Source organism: Castor canadensis, chromosome 12 (assembly GCF_047511655.1).
Source record: "Castor canadensis chromosome 12, mCasCan1.hap1v2, whole genome shotgun sequence".
NCBI lineage: Eukaryota > Metazoa > Chordata > Mammalia > Rodentia > Castoridae > Castor > Castor canadensis.
The window spans coordinates 63,793,881-63,813,044 of record NC_133397.1 but is presented as its reverse complement, the minus strand read 5'-3'; the positions used below and the strand labels follow the sequence as shown (position 1 = coordinate 63,813,044).

The window sequence follows — 19,164 nt, the reverse complement described above, 5'->3', positions numbered from 1 at the left end:
TGGTCCCTGGGCTCTGAATGTTTTATTGAATAGCAGGGAAAGCATGCAGTACACAAGTAGGCAGGCCCTGTTGGGGCCCAAGAGATAAGAGCAGATGGGCCAAAGAAAGACATTCTGTGATTGTGAAATGATTGGGAAGTCCTGGGCACCCTGGAATGGCAGGCAAAGTCCTACCTTCTCCCAGTGGAGGAGCCCTCAGGGGCCAGGGTTTCTTCTCCTGGATATTCAGACCCAGGACTGCAGCTTGGCTTCCCTTGCTCCAGCCCCTGTGCTCACTCCCCAAACAAAGCCAGAGGCTCCGGTTCAATCAATTCTGTATGAGGCCTCTTAGTGTGCTGTTCTCTTAGCCTAGAAGTATTTCCTCTGCTCTTCCCTTGCCCTACTTCTGTGGGTTCAGCAACAGTTTCCAGGTGAGATTCACAGGTGACTGGGCTGGAAAGATACTTTGTGAGCAGGGAGAAAGCTCTCCATCCTGCTACCATTGAGATTTAGTCCTTCGTTCTTCAAAGTGTGCTCCTCACACCAATTGCCATGTTGCCTGTTAAAAACAAGCTAGTCAGGGGAGCTTCTTATATCCCAGGACTAATACCAGCATGTGGAGTGTTCACTGTGGACAGCTCCTTCTACAGGCAACATGGTAACCAGCCTCCGGAAGAAAGAGGGGGCGGCAGGGTCCCTTGACTTTTGAGGCTCCCAAGCCTGGTCACCACTCCAACAAACAAAGAGGGAGGGAGGGGGCCTCCCAATCCCAGCGGTTCCTCCTTGCTCATCTTCGTGGCCCAAATCCACATCTGCCAGTGGGGCTGACACAGCTCTTCCTGAAGAACTCAACACAGAGACCCACAGCTGGGCAAGTGCATGCAATTGTGCTTTGGGGGTCACTCAGTGGGCATGGAACCTCAGCTGGGGAACTAACTCCACGTGATAAGAAATCGTGCAATGAGAGCTGAGACAAATTATGAAAACCCAAGGAAGATCATCAGCCCGTGGTGGCCAGGTTCTTCAGGAGAAGGGATATAGGAAGAGATCCTGCAAGAGCACAGGTTTCCTCTTAGGCTAACGAGAATGCTTGGGGCCTTAATAAAATGGTCGTGGCATAACATTGTGCAAGGACCAAATGCCGCAAAGTTTCACACTGTAAAAATGTTAATTTTCTGCTATATAGAGTGAATAAAATAAGAACAGAGCAGTGTTTGGCTAGGTGTAAGTCTAGAGGGCGTGGCCGCGGGCCTCAGTTTCCCCTTCCTCTCCGCCCTTACTTCTGGATGCTAACCAAGATGGCGGCGGCGGTGGGCGGGGCCTGGCGTTTCCCGCTGAGCGTGCCAGGGTGGAGCACGCCCAGGAGGAGCCGGCTGGCTTGGCCTCAGCCTTGGCGTACGCATCGTCTCTTCCAGTACGTCTGCATCGGCGGCACAGGTGGGGCCCCGCGCTCTCGGCCGGGTGGGCGGCCGCGGCCCCCGGTCCCGACTCGCGGGCAAAATGCGGCAAAATCCCGCCGCGCGGCCCGATTTCCGCAGGCGGGCGCTGGCGACGCGGGTCCTATGAGCGGCCGCCACCCCCGCCGCGTCCAGCCGAGTCTGACGCCGGGTCGGGAGTGTCCGACTCCAGTGACCGCGCCCTGTCCCCTGGGCCCCTCACTTTGGGTCTGGGAGGGAGGCTGAGGGAGGCTGCGTAGAGCCGAAGGTGGCGGGACGAGGTCCCAGTTATCTTGACCAGTCCCTCTTTCTCCGACCTGCAAGCACCGGCCGAGGCCCAGGCCAGGCGCGCACCCTGAAGTGGGACAGCCAGCTGAGGAGGAGAGAAACCTTTTAAAATGACTATTTTTAACACCTGTAACTCCCGTCGGAATAAGTCACGTCACGTGACTGCGGCCGGGCAACCCCTTCCGGGCCAATAAAAGTGGGTTAGCGTGACTTGATAATAGAGCACGGCGGGTCAGTGCTCTGCGGGTGTGTGAGCTGTGTCGCTTGTAGGCTGATTTGTATCAAGTCCTGGCCACTGCTGCTAATTTTAAGGTGACCTCATGTCCTTGTGAAGCACAAAAAAATACTCAGTTCTCACTTTACATCCTAATGAATTTCACAGACAAAGTCATTGTAAAATATTTTAATACCTGCAATTTGGGCATTCGTTTGCATCTAATAATACACCTAAGGCTTGTTTAAGGTGTTGTAACTGCTAAAACAGTCCGGTTTCGGTGGTGACTGTTGCATAATTTTAGACCTCTTGCACAACTTTGGAAATTTAAGCAGCAGCTTGTAGTTACACTAATGATGTGGCAGGTTCATAAGTGACAATGAAAATATGTTGATTGCTGCTTAAAAGAGAAGCTTTCTGTTGCAAAGATGGCTTTTCAGCAAGGTTTTTTGATATGTGTATGTGTGTGTAAACTTGACGGTTGTCTCATAAAACTGAGTAAAGCAGTGTTTTTGAAGCGGTGCAGTAGCAACTTATAAACTTTAAAAATGTGGTATTTGGAAGGAGAAAGAGAGTCCTAAAACTATTTAGGTTATTTTTAAAACGAGATTGGAGATGTCATGTTAACTATAGCAGGAGTTTGGGTTTGGGAAAAAGAAATGTCTCTGGCCACTTGGTTATCTCAGCAGTAGGGAAGATTAAACTTAGATTTTGCAGGTTGTCTTCTATTAGGGTTTTTATTGAGTATTGCCCAGGGAGTAGTAGGGGTACAAATATTAACAAATTTCTACTCCTTTCTCATGAAATTGCTCTAATAGAGAGTCCCTAAGCAATTCAAAGGAGACAATCCATTCTTGGCATCACTGCTGTTACACTTAGTTCAAGCACTGATTCCTTGAGACTAGACTATGTAGTGACTTTGCCCCATTCCAGTTCAACTAGGATGGTTTACTGTCAGCTTAATCTTCCTGAAACACAGGTATCAGTAGACAGCATCTCTTCTCATTTATTTTTTATTTTGTACATATATGTGTATATTTTCATTTCACTGTTATTGAACTCCATATTTTAGTCCTATCTACTTTTCTAGCTCCTATCCATTATTGCTCACCTGACTTCTGCCCCTCAGACCCAGTGGCTGATTTCTGGAGTTTTCCCTAGACTCTGCTGCTCCCTCTGCTTGGCGTGCCTTCTGCCACATTCTCTCCTGGTGAAATTATATCAGTTTTTCAAATCTTACCCCAGACTTCCATAAGGCCTGCAGAATCAATGTATATTGGGCTCTTACATTATGTTAGCATTTTCCTTGCATGTTCTAGGGAGAAATGACAACTACTTTTCTGGATTTGTTTCTTAGTTTGTATCAGTCTGATGTGAATGCCAAACTGCTTTGTTTTCAATAGACACTTGTGAAGGAATATAAAATAAAATAACAGTTTAGAAATAGTGGAACTATTGATGGGATTTTTTATAGAGTGGTTGCTATATACATGGCTAGTCAGAGTTACCACTTTCATTCCAACCGTACAAGTGAGGGGCAGGATCAAAGAGGTGAGCATACTGGAGGTGGGGCTAGGATTTAACCCCATTCTGTTTGACTCTGAAATCAGTATTTTGTCCAATAGGCAAATCTGCACTCTACCTTTACCTTGGTTGTGAGGACCCTGAGGTGTTGAAATTTGTGTACTACCTTCAGAATATGATCTTGCACATCCAAATAGAATTTCTTCGAAGGACCAGTACAAAGGAGGGAGGGAATTTGAAGTTTGAGCTTTGTAACTTCCCATTAAATGTGCTTATTCCCATCCTTGCACCCCTTGGAATAAACAAGAGGTGTGTCCTTGTTTAGGTATTGAGCACACATAAGACTGGAGTTTGAGCAAGGGCCTTTTCTTCCCACATTCTGGGTAGATCCCCAAGAACAATTGCCCACTTAGAGATGGAGTGATCAGGATGATCAGAGTCAATCTTCTCCCTGCTTTCCTCAGACTGTCTTTTGGCATTCTGCAGCAGCACCTTCACTTGCTCTTAGACCTCTACCTGGTCAGTACCCATTTATTGATCTTGACCTGGGTTTTACTGGGTGAAATCCTGTATGAATAAGGAGTCAGAAACATAACCCCAAAGTATCAGCCAGAAGTATTTGAGTCAGGTCAATGGCTGTAAGTCCAACCTTGATGTTTAGGGACCATAATATGTCATTGAATCCCCTCCCCCACTTAGTACATGGAAGAGGGCCCCTTCCTCTTCCTCCACATACACAAATTCACATTTACCCACACCAGGTACCCCAGGAAGCCCATAAGCCCTTAAAGCAGTCCCACAAATGGTCTGCAAACCAACAGCGCCCTCTTGAGGGGCAGTCCCAAGGATTCTCTGGGTTACATAAACATCCAGGATCCCTTTCTGGGACATAACCATGAGTAGCCCAGCCAAACCTCCTGTCACAGGAGGAGCAGAGTGACCTTGAGCAGTGGAACCTGACACTTGCTCAGCAGTGTCAGAAATTAAAGTGCTCAGAATTCCTCCTTCTACACATTATAGGATCCCTGGTTTTTGTGAGTTTCTCCTTTTGCCAACTGAATTCCAGTAGGGTACAAGATGGGGGAGTGTTTTTCTAACCTTGCTTGCTGCTGGGGAAGTCCCCAAAGAAAGTTCTCTAACCTTGAGCCATAAAATGGAAATTGAAATCTCCTCCAAATCTAGAAGGATCTCTGCTGGGCTGGGAGAGAAAGAAACTCCAGTGTGAGAGGCTTATCAAAGACAATCTGCTAGGAGGTGGCAAAGACAAATGTCACCCTGTTACACAGCAAGCACATTCACCCACTCCCACTCCATGCCTTCATGCTTTTTTTTTTTTGCACTTCATGCTCTCATGTTCTTGTACAGTTACCAATTCCTAAGTAGAGAACTTCCCGGGCCCAGGACCCAGGGTCACATTGGGCTCACCCTTGATTCATGCAGGACCCCTGTCTACCTATGTTTGCCACAAGGCCTTGGGGCAGGGCAGGGGGTGGACAGGACTCCTCTTCATTATATAGGGAGATTTGCAACTCAGAGCCCATGTTAAGTTACCTTGTCCCTCAGAGCCTGGGAAGTAGGGCCTCCCTCACTGGATGATACTACCTCAAAGAGGATACGCAGGTCCTTGAGAAGACTGTCTGAATGCACAGCTGGCAAGAGGCTCATTAGCTGGTAAGGACTGAATACATCTCAGAGGTGCTGGGAAAGCTTTGGTAATGACAAAGACAATGCTCTAAAGATAGAATTCATGTTTGATATTTCCTTTCCCTTACTCTGTTTCTGAGACCAGAGTCCAAAGACACCTGTGTCAGGCAGCAGACCCTCTGAGGCTAACACAAAAAGGGGGAAATTTTTTACTACTAGTCATTGAAAAACAATGAGTTGGCTCAGTATTTTATATTAAACTGCTTGCTCATTTCCAGAATAATCATAACTCTGAGGAGGTGACATGATGATAGCTCAAGGTGCCATGTTGTTCTTTTGCACTGTTCCCTTATGTAGGACTCATGCCAACCACTCACTGTCTCACCACAGGATCTGATCATAAGAGCTTTTGTATCCAGGCTAGATAATCCTCTTTTATTTATCCACTATGGTGAAATCTGCATCAAATGTCTAATTGCAGAACAGCTTTCAGAGTTTCTGGGACTCCTGCCATTATTTAGTAATCTCTTCAAATGTGAGAAATGATCTAGTTTGAAAGGTCTCAAGATTTTCAGGATCCCAGACACCTTGAAGATTTGATGTAGAAAAGTTCAGTGAAACCTGCACCTTCACCAGGGAAGTAGGATCTTGCCAGAACTCGGCTGGCTCACAGCTCCCTGAAACCATCAACCATGAACTCAAGACTGGGCCTGTAGCTTGGAATTAGAGCATTTGCGCAGCATGCCTGAAGCCCTAGGTTTGATCCACAGAACTGGATTAAAAAAAAGAACTTGCTGGTGAACATAAGCATCTAGGCAGTGAGGATGCCTTCAGGCTCAGTATAGGACCCTTGTTCGCTTGGTAACTTCCACACTTTATAAGGGTATCTGTATTGGGCAGATTTCTGTTGCTTTGAAAAAGTACCTGACAAAGTCAACATAAAAGAGAAAAGATTTATGTTGGCACAAGAAGTTTCAGTCCATAGTTGGCAGATTTATTTTTTCTCGGCCTATGATGAGGTAGCACATCATGGTGGAAAGATTTGGTTGAGTAAAGATGCTCACTTCATTGTGGCCAGGTAGTAAAGAGAGAGGAAGGAGCCAGGGACAAGATTTACCTATTAAGGTCACACCCCCAGTGACCTACTTTGTCTAGGCTCCACCTCCTAATTTTTCTACCACCTCCCAATAGCTCCACCAGCCTAGGACCAAGCCTGCAATACCTAAGTCCAGGTATATTGTGGAAGTTACCAGAATTTAATTAGTTCCTATTATCAGTTCCTAGCCAAATAATTGATAAAGAGATCCTGTGGGTATGAAGGAAGGATCTCATTGATGTGTTACCTAAAAATATTAATGAAAGGTGCTACTAGAAATAAATATTGCCCAAAGGCCACCATATGCTTCTACAGCAAATACTTCTCCATGATGTCTGCCAGTGACTGCAGGCTCTAGGTGGGAGGATCTCTATCAGTTAGTGATCCTTGAACTTCACTTCTCCTTAGAACCTTCCCATTGCCTCAGCCATTTGAATGCACACATAGTTTGCTATGTCATTGCAATGCTCTATAATTCTCCATTAAGCTTAATCTTTGGAGAATCAGGTATCATGTTATTTTCCCACGGTAAAAAGGAGGAAGCAGTTCTCCCAGGTTAGTACATCCACAGAACCTTATTGTGGAGGATGCTGCTGTCATGTTTTCAGGTCAGTGGTGATAGGGCAGAGCAAGAAAAGGATGTGAGGACCCATGGATGGGATGCATGATCAGGGCTAGAATGAGGACAGAATGAGTTAGTGGCTGTGGCCACCAACTCCAGGCCCTGTGAAAGCATCTGTGGCCTTCCATGAAGTCAGGTTAACCTTGTTGGGATCAAGGTCCAGTTTGGCTTATATTAACTAGGAAAATATTTTTATTTTGGAATCCGACGTGAGTTAGAAACAAGTTGTCTAATTTATTTCATAAATCAATGACAAATTCACTCAAGTTCAGAAACCCTAAAATTTGCGTGTGTTTTCTGGTCTTCTCTTAATTCTTTCCCAACTGCCCATCATCACAACAGTTTACCTCTTCCTTCTTTCTGTTCCATAATAAGCTCAACCAGAGTGGTGGGACATGGGGACTCAGAATTTCTGTTTGCACTCTAGGGTCTTATCGTTTTCCCAGTATTTGTATGTACAGTGTTCAGCACCTGTTGACCAATCCCTCTAAACTTCAGGGCACCCCCCCCCACAGACAGTGGTCACAGTGTCCCCCACCATCAGCCTCTGGGTCATAATGAACCTATATCTCTGTGGGGGTGCTGTTCCCATTGGGCTCAGGTAGACCTCCAATTCATTGGTTGTCACCATGCAGGCAAACAAAAATGTCCTGTCTCTATTGGGGTGCTGACAGCCTTGAACTGGACCACTTTCAGAGAAAACCACACTGGACCAAACAAGGGAATGTCTATATCTAGTGCTCAGGAACAGTGAGTAAACTTGAGACTGTTCATTTTAACATCTGCTGACACTGGCAATATCCCTCACCTTTCAACTGGTAGGGAGCAGGGAAACTTCAGCTTCCTTCATGTCTGGAGAGTATCCTACATGTGATGAGGACAGTGGTAGAAGGAAACTGCACCTGTACAGAGTAGCAGAAAGACCAGGAGAGCCACACCAATATCAGGTCATCTTATGACTGAGACTGCTGGGTTTGCAGAGGCACAGTAATCACCAAACAGAGGGAAGAGAGATGTGGGCAGTGCAAAAGCTTCTTGCCCTTCATCTTGACTTGGGTTTCCATCTGGTTAATGTTACACAGACTCATTAGGGCACTCACTTGTGCCTGGAACCCTCTGTCCCTGTCTCCCATTCCTACTTCATTTTCTGCTTAACATTTAACATTCAAGTTCCAAAAATATTCCTAGTTCAACTTAAACTTCTAACATTCAGCTATCAGAGAAACATTAAAATGTATTGAGGACAATGTAACCCATGCACTAACCAGAATTATGTTAAAGGAAAAATCTACAGTTCTGACTAGAAGTTAACAATCCCACATCCCAGCATCCTCCACAAGTGCTCCAGTTCTGGCTGCCACTCCCTGCTTCGAGTTTGCCATGAGGAAGCTGAAGGCAACATCAAAGGCAAGGCCTTACCTTTCCAAAATGACTCCCTCTCCACCCCCAGCTGCCTCCAGGATGTTCTTGCCACAGTCCTGGCTGATATTTCTGACACCTTCCTTGTGCTCAACGCTATTGAGTCATGTAACTCCTTATATTTCTGCTCCATAAGGCACATCCAGAAGGGGCAGACTTTATTGTCTTGAATGTCTCATAATGGACAGGCCAGGTGTTTTTCTAAGGCACACTGCTAGGGCCGATGGCTACTTCAACACTGAACAGAGTCCCTGTTCCAGCAGTGAGCCCGTTGGGTGCACAGGTTAGTAGGCAAACAAGACCTTTGAGAAAATAACAACAGCAACAAAATGCTTTTCCTTTTGCAATCCTCAACTGGGTGCCAATGTTCCTCTCTTGGGAATCAGCATAGACTGGATGTTGTTAGTTGCCATTAGGTCTTGTGGAACAGGTACACATGCTCAGTATGCACCCTGTACACCTGTGGTATCTGAGGACTTTATTTTTATTTTGCTGGGATCATTTACATACTTGTTTTGGTACTTCCTATTCCTTCTGATTCATGCTCCATATAAGTAGACTGATGTGCCCATACACACAACTCTCTCTCTTTCTCTCTCTCTCTCACACACACACCTCATCATATAGCTTCCCATCTAAAAGCATACTTAATTCCTCCAGTGTCCCTGGAAGACAATTTACGCTACCTAACTATGATGCTGGCCCTGTGATTCAGGCTGCTGTGAATTTACCCTACTCCTTCCCTGGGTGGCAAGGTTGGCTAGTATCCCAAAAACTTTGGCCATTATTCACTTAGGCCTTCCTCCTGTCTCAGTGAAGCCCTCCTCACTGCCTAGGAAGTCTAATAACTCCTATGGTCTGGCCCAAGGATCCTCCTTGGGACATGTCATTGTCTTATTCTGTCAGCCCTCTCATGTGCCTCATCCTGACCCTTGTCATAGCTGAGAGGGTGTCCACCTGTCTCCCAGCCTCCCAGAGCTCTGGAGGAGCTGCTTCTGTGTAAGAATGCATGCCAGCCACATGTCTGCTTCATTCTCAGTGCCCACTGGGCCCCTGGCTGCCATAATCATTAGCTCAGGACTACAAGAAAACGCCGGATTCCATATCATCCTTAAGGAGCCATGAGAGGAGAATCCAGGGCCTATTTAATTGCTCTGCAAGGATGAGCTGCTGTGGAGTAGGGAAGTGTCCCTTCCATGGATAAGTGTCCACAGAGAAGGAACTGCCCTTCTGTGGTGCGTCTGCTATGTTAGTCAGGTACATCCTCAGCTCACATGTGACAAGTGTGATGGTGCTGCCTCTGGTTGGCCACCCGTGCTCATAGGAGTTTCCCACTGTCCTGGGCTTGTCAGCTGAATATCTACTGAAGCTCAGCAAGTGCATCAATATGATTGAGGAGTGAGGGTCTGAAGGAGAGAAGAAGGGGCATGGAGGAAACTGTGGGAAACTGCAAGGATCCATTTTTCTACACCCATGTTCAGCTTGGGCAGGGAGAAGCCTAACTATGAAGTACCTGTGTTGAGTCAGCAGGATAGGATTCTTGACTGTGATGAGAGAGCCCAGTGTAAATGGCATAGTCCCCAGGCTCCTAGCAGGTATGTGTAGGGGACCATGGTAGACTTCAGAGAAGGCCAGGTATGCTGGGTAAGAGACACTACACCTGATGGGAACAGGAAGTGGAGTAGCAGGTCAAGGGTCTGGACCACTGGGCCATCCCAAAGTCTACACTGCTTCATTTTAATTGTGCAGGAGTCATAAGGTGAATGGACTTTGGATCTCCGTGCTGTCACTTACCATCTGTTAATATCGAGATTTATGATTATCCTGGAGTCAGCCAATGAGATGCCAACCTAGGAGCAATCCCCAGAGGCGGGGCAGACCTTCTACAGTCTCTCCTGGATGCCACTCAGAGGCTGAAACCATTCTGAACACTCTAGGTTCTGTGTTAGCAGGTGAGTGGACACAGGAGCAAGGTCAGGGTGTCAGTGTGGCCCCAGAGTCCCACAACATTTGGGATCGTTTTAAAATGTTTTTATTAGTATACAATAGTTGTACAGGGGTCTTGTCGGGACACTTCCATATATGCGTACAATGTATGCTGGTTTGGTTCATCCTCTCCATTCTCCCTCTCTCTCTTAAAATGATTTTGACGGGTCTTCTGAGAACTTAAGGGTGGAGCATTCTGGGTTAAATCCGTTTGCCTTCTCTACCTTTTAAGTCTTTATAATCAGTCAGAAGAGGGCTTGCTGAAATTTCTATTTGGAAGTGCACAGTGTATGTATGCACTGCACACAGGACCTGTTCAACAGGGCCTACTGGGAACTAATATCTGGTCATGCTGATTCCCAAGAAACGTCCCTTGACACTTAGCTGACTCTGGCCAAAGGAAAAAGGATGTTCTATAGTTTTCTCAAAGGTCTTGTTTGCATTGTTTGCCTACTCTCTCTGAAAAGGAAAACAAGATCTGGAGACATAAGATGTTCCTGCCATTGGTGCCATCTCAGTATACTACTAGTTCAGCAAGCTTATAGGAGGGTGGTGGGGAAGGGCCTGTTTACATAAGTGTTTCATATAAGCCCCGGTATTAAATCATCAAAACAAACCTAGAAGGACAGTACTATTTTACGCTATATGGAGATGATGCACAGGCTCAGAGAGATTAAGTGAAATACTCAAGGTCACATAGCTAGAAAGGGGAGGAACCAGAGTTCCAATCGGGTATTTCTGAACCTACACCTTCTCCCAGTGGTGACGGCAGGCTTTCTCTTGGGGGACAACAAAAAGGCACACCCTTGAGCAGGGTTTCATAGTGTCTAGGAGGCTGGGAACTGTGGGGGAACTCACATGACTTTGTCTCTCTTCTACAGGACTACAAAGAAGGTGTGTAGGCAGGTTTAGCCGTGGCTCATGAACACGAGAAGTTTCTGCATGGCTCCGTATCACATCCGAAAATACCGGGAGAGTGATCACAAACAGGTCCTGGACTTGTTTTCCAGAGGCATGGAGGAGCACATCCCTGCCACCTTCCACCGCGTCCTGATGCTGCCCCGCACCCTCCTCCTCTTACTTGGGGTGTCTCTTGTCCTGTTCCTGCTCTATGATTCATGGCTCCTGGCTGTTCTGTGCAACTTTACCCTGCTCCTTTTCCTGTGGCTCCTGACCAGATACTCCTGGAGACAGTATATACTGAAATGTCTGCGCACAGACCTGGCTGACATCACCAAGTCCTACCTGAGTGGATGTGGCTCCTGCTTCTGGGTGGCTGAGTATAGGGGGCAGGTTGTAGGCATGGTGGGTACTTTGCCAGCCAAGGATCCCCCACTGGGGAGAAAGCAGTTGCAGCTTTTCCGCCTGTCTGTGGCCTTGGAGCACCGAGGAGAGGGAATAGCAAAAGCCCTGGTCAGGACTGTCCTCCAGTTTGCCCAAGACCAGGGCTGTTGTGATGTTATCCTTGGAACCACCATAGTGCAGCATAGCGCCCTGGCCCTCTACCAGCGCATGGGCTTTCAGAAGACCAATGAGTTCTTTCTAAGCATGATGGCAAGGCTAATGAATGTTTCTATAGTTCATTTAACATACCGTCTGCCTACTATTCCGGATCAGCCAAGATTCAGTTGATCCAATTGCTCCTGCCATAGTAAAATGCAAACTCTGATATTTCAATGGTACAAATTATGAAAACTCATTTTTCATGCACATCAGATTCCAGTCTGCTTGATGGTGAACTGTGGGCATGATGACTACTTCTTCGTTCTTTTTTTTTTTTTTTTAAGAATACTGAGGTTTGAACTCAGGGCCTATACCTTGAGCAACTATACTAGCCCTTTTTTTGTGAAGGATTTTTTCAAGGTAGGGTCTCATGAACTATGTGCCTGGGCTGGCTTTGAACTGCAGTCCTCCTGGTCTCTGCCTCCTGAGTAGCTAAGATTACAGGCATGAGCCACAGGCACCTGACTCCACTTGATGTTTTTAAGTTCCTGTTTGTTATTTGCCTAACACCACAGTTACGTTGCATAAAATAGAAAAAAAATGTTTCACTAATAAGCCTGTTAACCAGCAGTTTCTCCAGGGCTTGACTGGGCAGCTTTTGGCATCTCAGGACAGCTGTGCAAATGTCCTTGGTTGGTTGAAGTGTGAATGCCACTGTGTCATCCTGTACAGCCGATAATCAGAAGCAAAAGCAGAAAGGAGGAAAAGCTACTCCAGGCTCTACAGGTGTCACATAGGAAAATCCAGGTGGAAATAGGTGAGCCTCTGCAGTAGAGGAGCTGTACAATCACAGGGCAAAAGGGCAGAATATAGTCCTGTTAGCAGAATTGGGGCAATAATGGCTCCATTTGCTCTAGAACCAAGTCTCTGCAGAGGAAGAGGACAGTGGCCACTGAGGCAGTGGGGGAGATTTTCATGGCTTGCTGAACTTACTGCCCTCATTGTGATTGCTAGACCCAGGCATCTGAGTCAGTATGGGTCAGTATGACAGGGTGGTGGGGCATAGAGTGTGATTCATATCCAGGAAGTCTCTTTCCCCGAAAGCTCAGGTGCCTTAGGTATGATTTTGCCTTCCTGGAGACCTCCAATACAGGCAGTCCATGCTGGTTTGTGTGTATGTGCGTGTCCACGTGCATGGCATGTGTGTGTCCCTCTTTCCAAACTACTGCATCTCTAATTCTGGAGTTTCCATTTGAGTTTGGGGCCTTTCGTTGTGTCCCAGAAACCCAGAGGTTAATATCCTCCAGATCAAAGGAGTCCAGTTGTCCCTCAGCAGTAATTCATGACAACTGGGCAGTATTAGGTGTCTACTCTAGTCCTGGCATTATGTCCTGCTCATAGCTATCTTCACTTAGGGATCTGCCAGGGAAAGCTTTGCCAGTGTTAGAAATTGGACTTGTCACAGGCCCATTTCATGTGTGGAGACCCTTTACCAAGTCACGGAATGGTACTAATCTCAAGTAGTTCATAGCCCAGAACACCAGGCTTTCCTCTGCCCCCTCCATGCTGTTTTCCATGCTCCTGGGTATGATGGTCATCCACAGCCCCTTCAAAAGCTCTTCCCCCTCCAACAGGCCTGCCTCTTATGCTTCTCTGAAATATCAACTATCCACACACCTGTTCTTCTCCCCTCCCATCCCTCCACTGTTCATACCAGGTGTTTGTAGTTTCCTGAACTGAGTGCCAGTACTGAGTTTGGAGGTAGCTGGGAGAGAGTCCAGTGAGTGTAGCTTTGACAGCTGGCATCCCTGGGCTAGACTGAGTGGCTCTGGCCTGGGGACTTTCCAACTGAAAGTTCCATACCAACTGCATCATAGGAACATCCTCCCCCAATGAGAGAAAAAGGAACCATGTTGGTGGGAATGTAAGTTAGTGCAACAGTATGGACATCAGTATGGAGATTCATCCAAAAACTAATAATAGATTTACCTTATAACCCTGCTATGTGAGTCTTGGGTATATCTGAAGGAATGTAAATCAACGTACAAGAGAGATACTTTAACACCCATGTTTACCAAAGAACTATCACAATAACTAAACTATGTAGTCAGCCTAGGTGCCAAACAGCCTATGAATGGATAAAGAAAAGGTAGTATATATACACAATGGGGTATTATTCAGCCTTAAAGAAGTATGAAATTATGTCCTTTGTGGGGAAAATGGAGGTCATCCTGTTGAGATAAACCAAACTCAAAAAGCCCAGTATCAAAATTTTTCACTTATATGTGGACTCTAAACCTAAAACAATAATAATAAAAACATCTGGGCTCTGGTGTCTCACACTTGTAATCCCAGCTACTCAGGAGGCAGAGATCAGGAGGATTGTGGTTTGAAGTCAGCCTGGGCAAATAGTTTGCATGACCCTATCTTGAAAAAACCCTTCACAGAAAAATAGGGCTGGCGGAGTGGCTCAAGGTGGAGGCCCTGAATTCAAACCCCAGTACCACACACGCGCACAAAAAAATAACAGCAACAATAACAATGGGACATGAGCTTAAAAGGTGGACTGTCTGAGGGGTGGAAATTAGCAATGGGGGAAGGAGAGGTACTGGGAATGAACATGACCAAAGCACATTTATTGAGGAAGAATATGGGGATGGTTAAGAGTCTAACAGAAGGGTTGAGCTTGATCAAAGTATATTGTAAATATCTATAGAAATCCCTTTGTGTAATTAATGTGTGTTAATCAAAAAGGAAATGCAAAAATAGATGAATGTTAAAAGTTATGTTAAATTAAGCCACATATATTCATAAAATGAGTCATTTTAAAGTAAAAGTACCCAATCATCAATTGCTAGATATAAATTCAAGTTTACTCTTGTGTTCTTAAATTTCTGAGAAAAGAATATATATATTTGGTCCTATTAATAAATATGTCCTATTGTAGACATAAATTGTAGGTATATGACAAACAATTCAAAATTGCTTTCTTCCTGGGTTTTCACAAAAAGTTAAAAATTCCCATTAATACATGTCATTCTACATTAAAGAATGCAAGAAGAAGAATTTTTTAGAAAAGAAAAAGAGCCACTCCAATGAGTCTAACGACAGTCCTGATAACCAGCATATCCCAGCACTAGCTATAGGTGCATCTTGGAAATCTGGGCAATGACCTAAGCAGCATGATCAAGGACAGAGTCAGCAAGCCCAGTGCCAGCACTGCATCTCTGATCCAGGAATCACATCAGTGTACATAAACAGCCTGTGAGTTGACTGGAGGCTGGGAGACAAGAAGGATGCTCCAGATCAAGTGGGAGTTAAAACCACGTCTGGGAGGTGAGGAGTTCAGCCCCTGGAGGCCAGCATGGCAAACATAACTTTACATCTACTTTTCTGTACTGCGGCTCTGGGTGAAGGCCTAGTGGGGTCACTCTCCCACTGATTTAAATCTCTAAGCCAAACCAAGCCTTGTATGCACATATGAATAATAAAAGAAAAAATAAATAAATAAAAATAAATAAATAAATAAATCTCTAAGCCAGGCAGCTTCTACTGGCCTAACCAGATGTGACTTTAAAAACTTTAAAACAAAACAAAACAAAACAAAAAACTGCTTTGAGGAAGACAGCCTCTGTCCTCAACAACAAAATATTGACTGTTTTATCTTTTGTTTTGGGTGGTTTTTTTTTTGTTGTTGTTATTCCTTTTCTTGCAGTTATCATAGGTTAGCCACAATACCCACCTGTTAAGGTTCAATTTTTTTGTCTTTAATATATAATTTTATTTCTGGATATAGAAACAAATGCTAAGAGGAGAAACAAAACTTCCCTATCCACATACAACATAATAGATAAAAGAACAGTTAAAATAAATGAAAAAGTAGAAATTCTAAACTTTATTATAGCTGTAAAATATTAACATGATAAATTTTAATTTTGGTTCATTGAAAATGCACACAGGTCTGCCAAGCAGCTGTGTCCTAGTGTTGGTGACAGGCAGGGCAGAGAAAGGGAAGTAGCAGCTTCAAACGGGGCCCTTCTGCCACTCCAAGCTCCACATTCAAAGGCAAGGCTAGGGAGTGGCGCTGCCACCTAAGGCCACCAGACAAACAACTTTTGGTACTGAAAGAAAACACCAGGCATAGAGGTCCTGCAGCAGACCTAGCGAACCACAAAGTACGGGATGACAAGACCTGAGCATTTCAAACTCTAACATGAGAGCAAGTAAAGGGACTGAAAGGGACAGGAACACTAGGGCAATGGGGGCAGGAGAACTTCCTTATCATCTGTGCTCTGTGCTCACATCCCATAGGCAAGTGCCCATGGTGGCCTCCAGAACTGAGTCTAGCAATAGAGTAACTCTGTCTTCATAATAGCAGCAGCGACAACTGAAATTGCTCTTGCTAGACAATGTCACTTCTAGGCAGAGGGATTCTAAGGGTGGCCCACAGTGCAGCTGGGGTGAACGCTTGCGTTGTTACTCTAAGCCAAAAACCACAGCAGTGGCCAGGGCTGGCTGTTGGTGTTCGGTGATGGACTATAGCCCACACAGTCGCGCCTGTTGAGCATGGACCACTTTGTGTAATTATTTTAGAGCAGACCACTCCAAAAATGGCCACATCTCTCAGACCAGGTGAAGTCACTTGGGTGCAGAGTGGAACTTGAGGCAGAGGAAAAGCAGTGTTCCATCCCATCAGGTGTATTTGTTTTCACAGTCTAAGTGCTATGAAAAAATTCCTTCTCCAAAATTTTCTCACATTTAATAAAGTTCTCATGTTTTCAAGAGAGGTCTGTTCTTTGTCTTTATCAAGGAGAACACTGGGAGACAGAGGGAAACCTGCCCCGCCCCCCACCTCTTCTTCGGTCTCATCTACAGAGAGGGACTACAGCCACCCAGCTCTAGCAAGTCTCACCTCCCTTGGAACATTCTGGGAGGGTCTTTCTTGTACCAGCTGATTGGCTCCTGTTAACCCAAACAACCTCCTCCAGGCCTGTCGAGGGGCAGGAGCAGGTGCCAGGATACAGACACAACACACACTGTGCCAGTTGGCCTCCCTGTACTCCAGAGTGGGAGTGGGAGATACAGGAAGGAGGGAGGGTGGTAGGGGGCATAAGTTGCCAGGGGCATCACACTGGCCTGCCACACTATGTTATGTTTGTCATATCCAACCCACACTGGGCTGCAGCTGCAAGTCTGGGGCGGGCCCACTGGGTATGAGGCAGTGCAGGGTAGGTAACAGGTGCGTGGTTGGCAAGGGCAGCCTGTCAGATGGGGCGAGGTGGGTCCATCAGCTGAACCTCAGACTGTGCCAGTTCCTAGAGCCCCACATGACCCTTTGAGGGGCAGGTCTCCAGGCTCCACATGGCAGTGCTGGAAATGCTGCCATCCCCCAGCCAGGGTCAGCCAACTAACAGCCTAGAAGGTCATCCAGGCCCAGGCCCTGGTTCACGATGGAGGGTCCTAGATCACCCTGGCCACAGCTGTGCTCCGTGGACCAGCTCAGGTGGTAGACTCAACCTGGTGCCCCTGAGCGTATTGGGCATATGTCCCTATGGGTCTCTGGCTACTGATTCCAGGACAGCTTCTGACACAAGCCAGATGTGCCACCCATGGATGAGCAAGCACCCTTCAAAACCTTCCCTGTCCACAAACCCAGAGCAGCAGCTCTGGGATGGCTCCTCCCGAAGCAGGCTGGTTTCTGTTCTCCCCACCCTCTCTCTTTCTCTCTTTCTCCCTGGATAGCAGCAGTGAATATGTCACTGACAGAACAGAGACCAGAATGCCACAAGCCAGGGCAGCCAACTGGCTATGGCAAGACTGCCAGCTAAGACCCTGCATGGATACAGTGTGTGGGGACCCAGCTCTGGGTTGAGCCCACACAGAGCCTCCTGCAGCCATCATGACAGTCCACAAACGGAGTCTGCTTTGGAAGTGACCATGTGCAGTCTGGGAACAATGATTAAGGAATGGGAAGAGTGACAAGTGACCCCAATGTCCCTATCACTGGCCCTCACCTGGGGCCCTCATGCAAGATTCTGGCTTTGGCCATAGTGTCTCAGACACACTTACCTATTCCTGTCCCCCGACCCATGCACATGCCAGGCACACAGAAAACACAAGTTCACACAGGCCGGAGACCAGGGGTGCCAAGTTAAGCCATTTGTCACCCTCTGTGAGGTAACCACAGTCATTGCCATCCCAGCCCCGCCAGCTAAAACCACCTAGGCCATGGAGAGAGACCTCACAGCATCTTACTTCCCTTCAAGTTAAGTGTCACAGAAACACTGCTCAGGGCTTCCAAACAGCTGGGCATTGGGATGCCAGCAAATGCTGTGCCCCTTGTCCTTAGTGGGGCTGGTGACTATGATGGTGGCTGTGGGAAAGGGTCTCTGCCCACCTGCCCTCCTGCCCACAAGCTTGGCCACAGCTGGGCCCCCAGCCCTGCCTCCTGATCACTGCGACAGGCATCCCCCACCTGAGGTGGCTCGATCCCACAGAGGATGCTGCTGCACTGTGGAGCCTGTGATGTGGAGGACAGAGGTCTGTCCTTGGGTGGCATTCAGCCCTGCTGTTTCTCATGGTCCACCTGTGATCGTGCCTTGAAGCCAACTGTTGTGTAGGGCACTACTGCTTCTGAAAGCCATATCCAGGGAGCTCTGCTCTCATCTCCACAAAAGCAGGGTCTGAGCTCCTGAGACTCGATGTAGCTTACAATTCTCTGGTTGCAGGAGGTACTCCTCTGGGTGCCTGGATCATCCTGGCCAGGCCTGCCACTGCCTGGGGAGCTGTCTTCCTTCCACTCATTGACCCCGAGCCCTGGGCTTCAGTTCCCAATTTCAAACAGTGAAATTTCAAACTGTTTTGGAGTGCTCAGAAAATGGGAACATGGTGGTAAAGGTGGTGTGAGTGAATTGTTCCCCACTGGACTGGCCAGCAGTGGGACATCAGGACCACTGGGATGCCTCATAGTGACACACTAACTTCTGCCTGGAGTGCCTGCTGTCACAGTCCCTGGGGTCTGGTTAGGCCAGTGCTGGGGGACACTCAGCAGCAGCTCCGGGCTAATCTTTCACTAAGCACTTTCTACTGTGACTCATGTGTGAAAGCCATGGATCCTTCTTGAAGTTATCAGGCAGAGTGGCATCTACTCTTCCTGAGGCTGGCACCAAGAACACCAAAGCAGAGACTCAGTTCATGCCAGTGACTTCTATGTCATGTCTGGGGAAAAGATACCATAAAGCAGCCCATGGCTGACAGCTCCCACCTTTCTCTCTCTGTTCCTGACAACTACAAACAGGAACTTGTGTCCAGTCCCATCCCTGCAGAAAGTGGCCTTGGTGTGTGCCACACTGAGTGCTGACCAGTCTTCAGGGCACTGTCCTCATTCTTGTGTTTGTGGGTGGTGGGTGGCAGTGGAAGTGTCCCAAAGCAGGCACTGGGCTACACTCCTGACACCCTTGACCAAGGGCCAGGGAGAGACCATGGTGCCAAGGGAGAAAAACAACCACAAAGA

General features: G+C 46.9%; 1 protein-coding gene across 4 annotated transcripts; it reads left to right on the top strand.

The window, feature by feature from the left end:
- The first annotated feature begins 1,279 nt into the window (after window positions 1-1,279).
- LOC109692614 (N-acetyltransferase 8) lies at window positions 1,280-15,157 on the top strand. 4 transcript variants are annotated; one of them, XM_074049985.1, is made up of 3 exons: window positions 1,295-1,416; window positions 9,972-10,174; window positions 11,090-15,157. In XM_074049985.1, the coding sequence occupies exon 3, from the start codon at window positions 11,130-11,132 to the stop codon at window positions 11,838-11,840; it is 711 nt and encodes a 236-aa protein (XP_073906086.1). In that variant the 5' UTR covers window positions 1,295-1,416; window positions 9,972-10,174; window positions 11,090-11,129; the 3' UTR covers window positions 11,841-15,157. The 4 variants fall into 4 exon arrangements, with proteins under 4 accessions (XP_020028932.1, XP_073906086.1, XP_073906087.1 ...); XM_020173343.2 differs by lacking the exon at window positions 9,972-10,174 and having other exon boundaries at window positions 1,280-1,416; XM_074049986.1 differs by lacking the exon at window positions 9,972-10,174 and having other exon boundaries at window positions 1,321-1,393.
- The last annotated feature ends 4,007 nt before the right edge of the window (window positions 15,158-19,164 follow it).

Excerpts from the sequence above, each read along its gene's own strand:
- LOC109692614 (XM_020173343.2), top strand. The coding sequence starts at position 11,130 with ATGAACACGAGAAGTTTCTGCATGGCTCCGTATCACATCCGAAAATAC.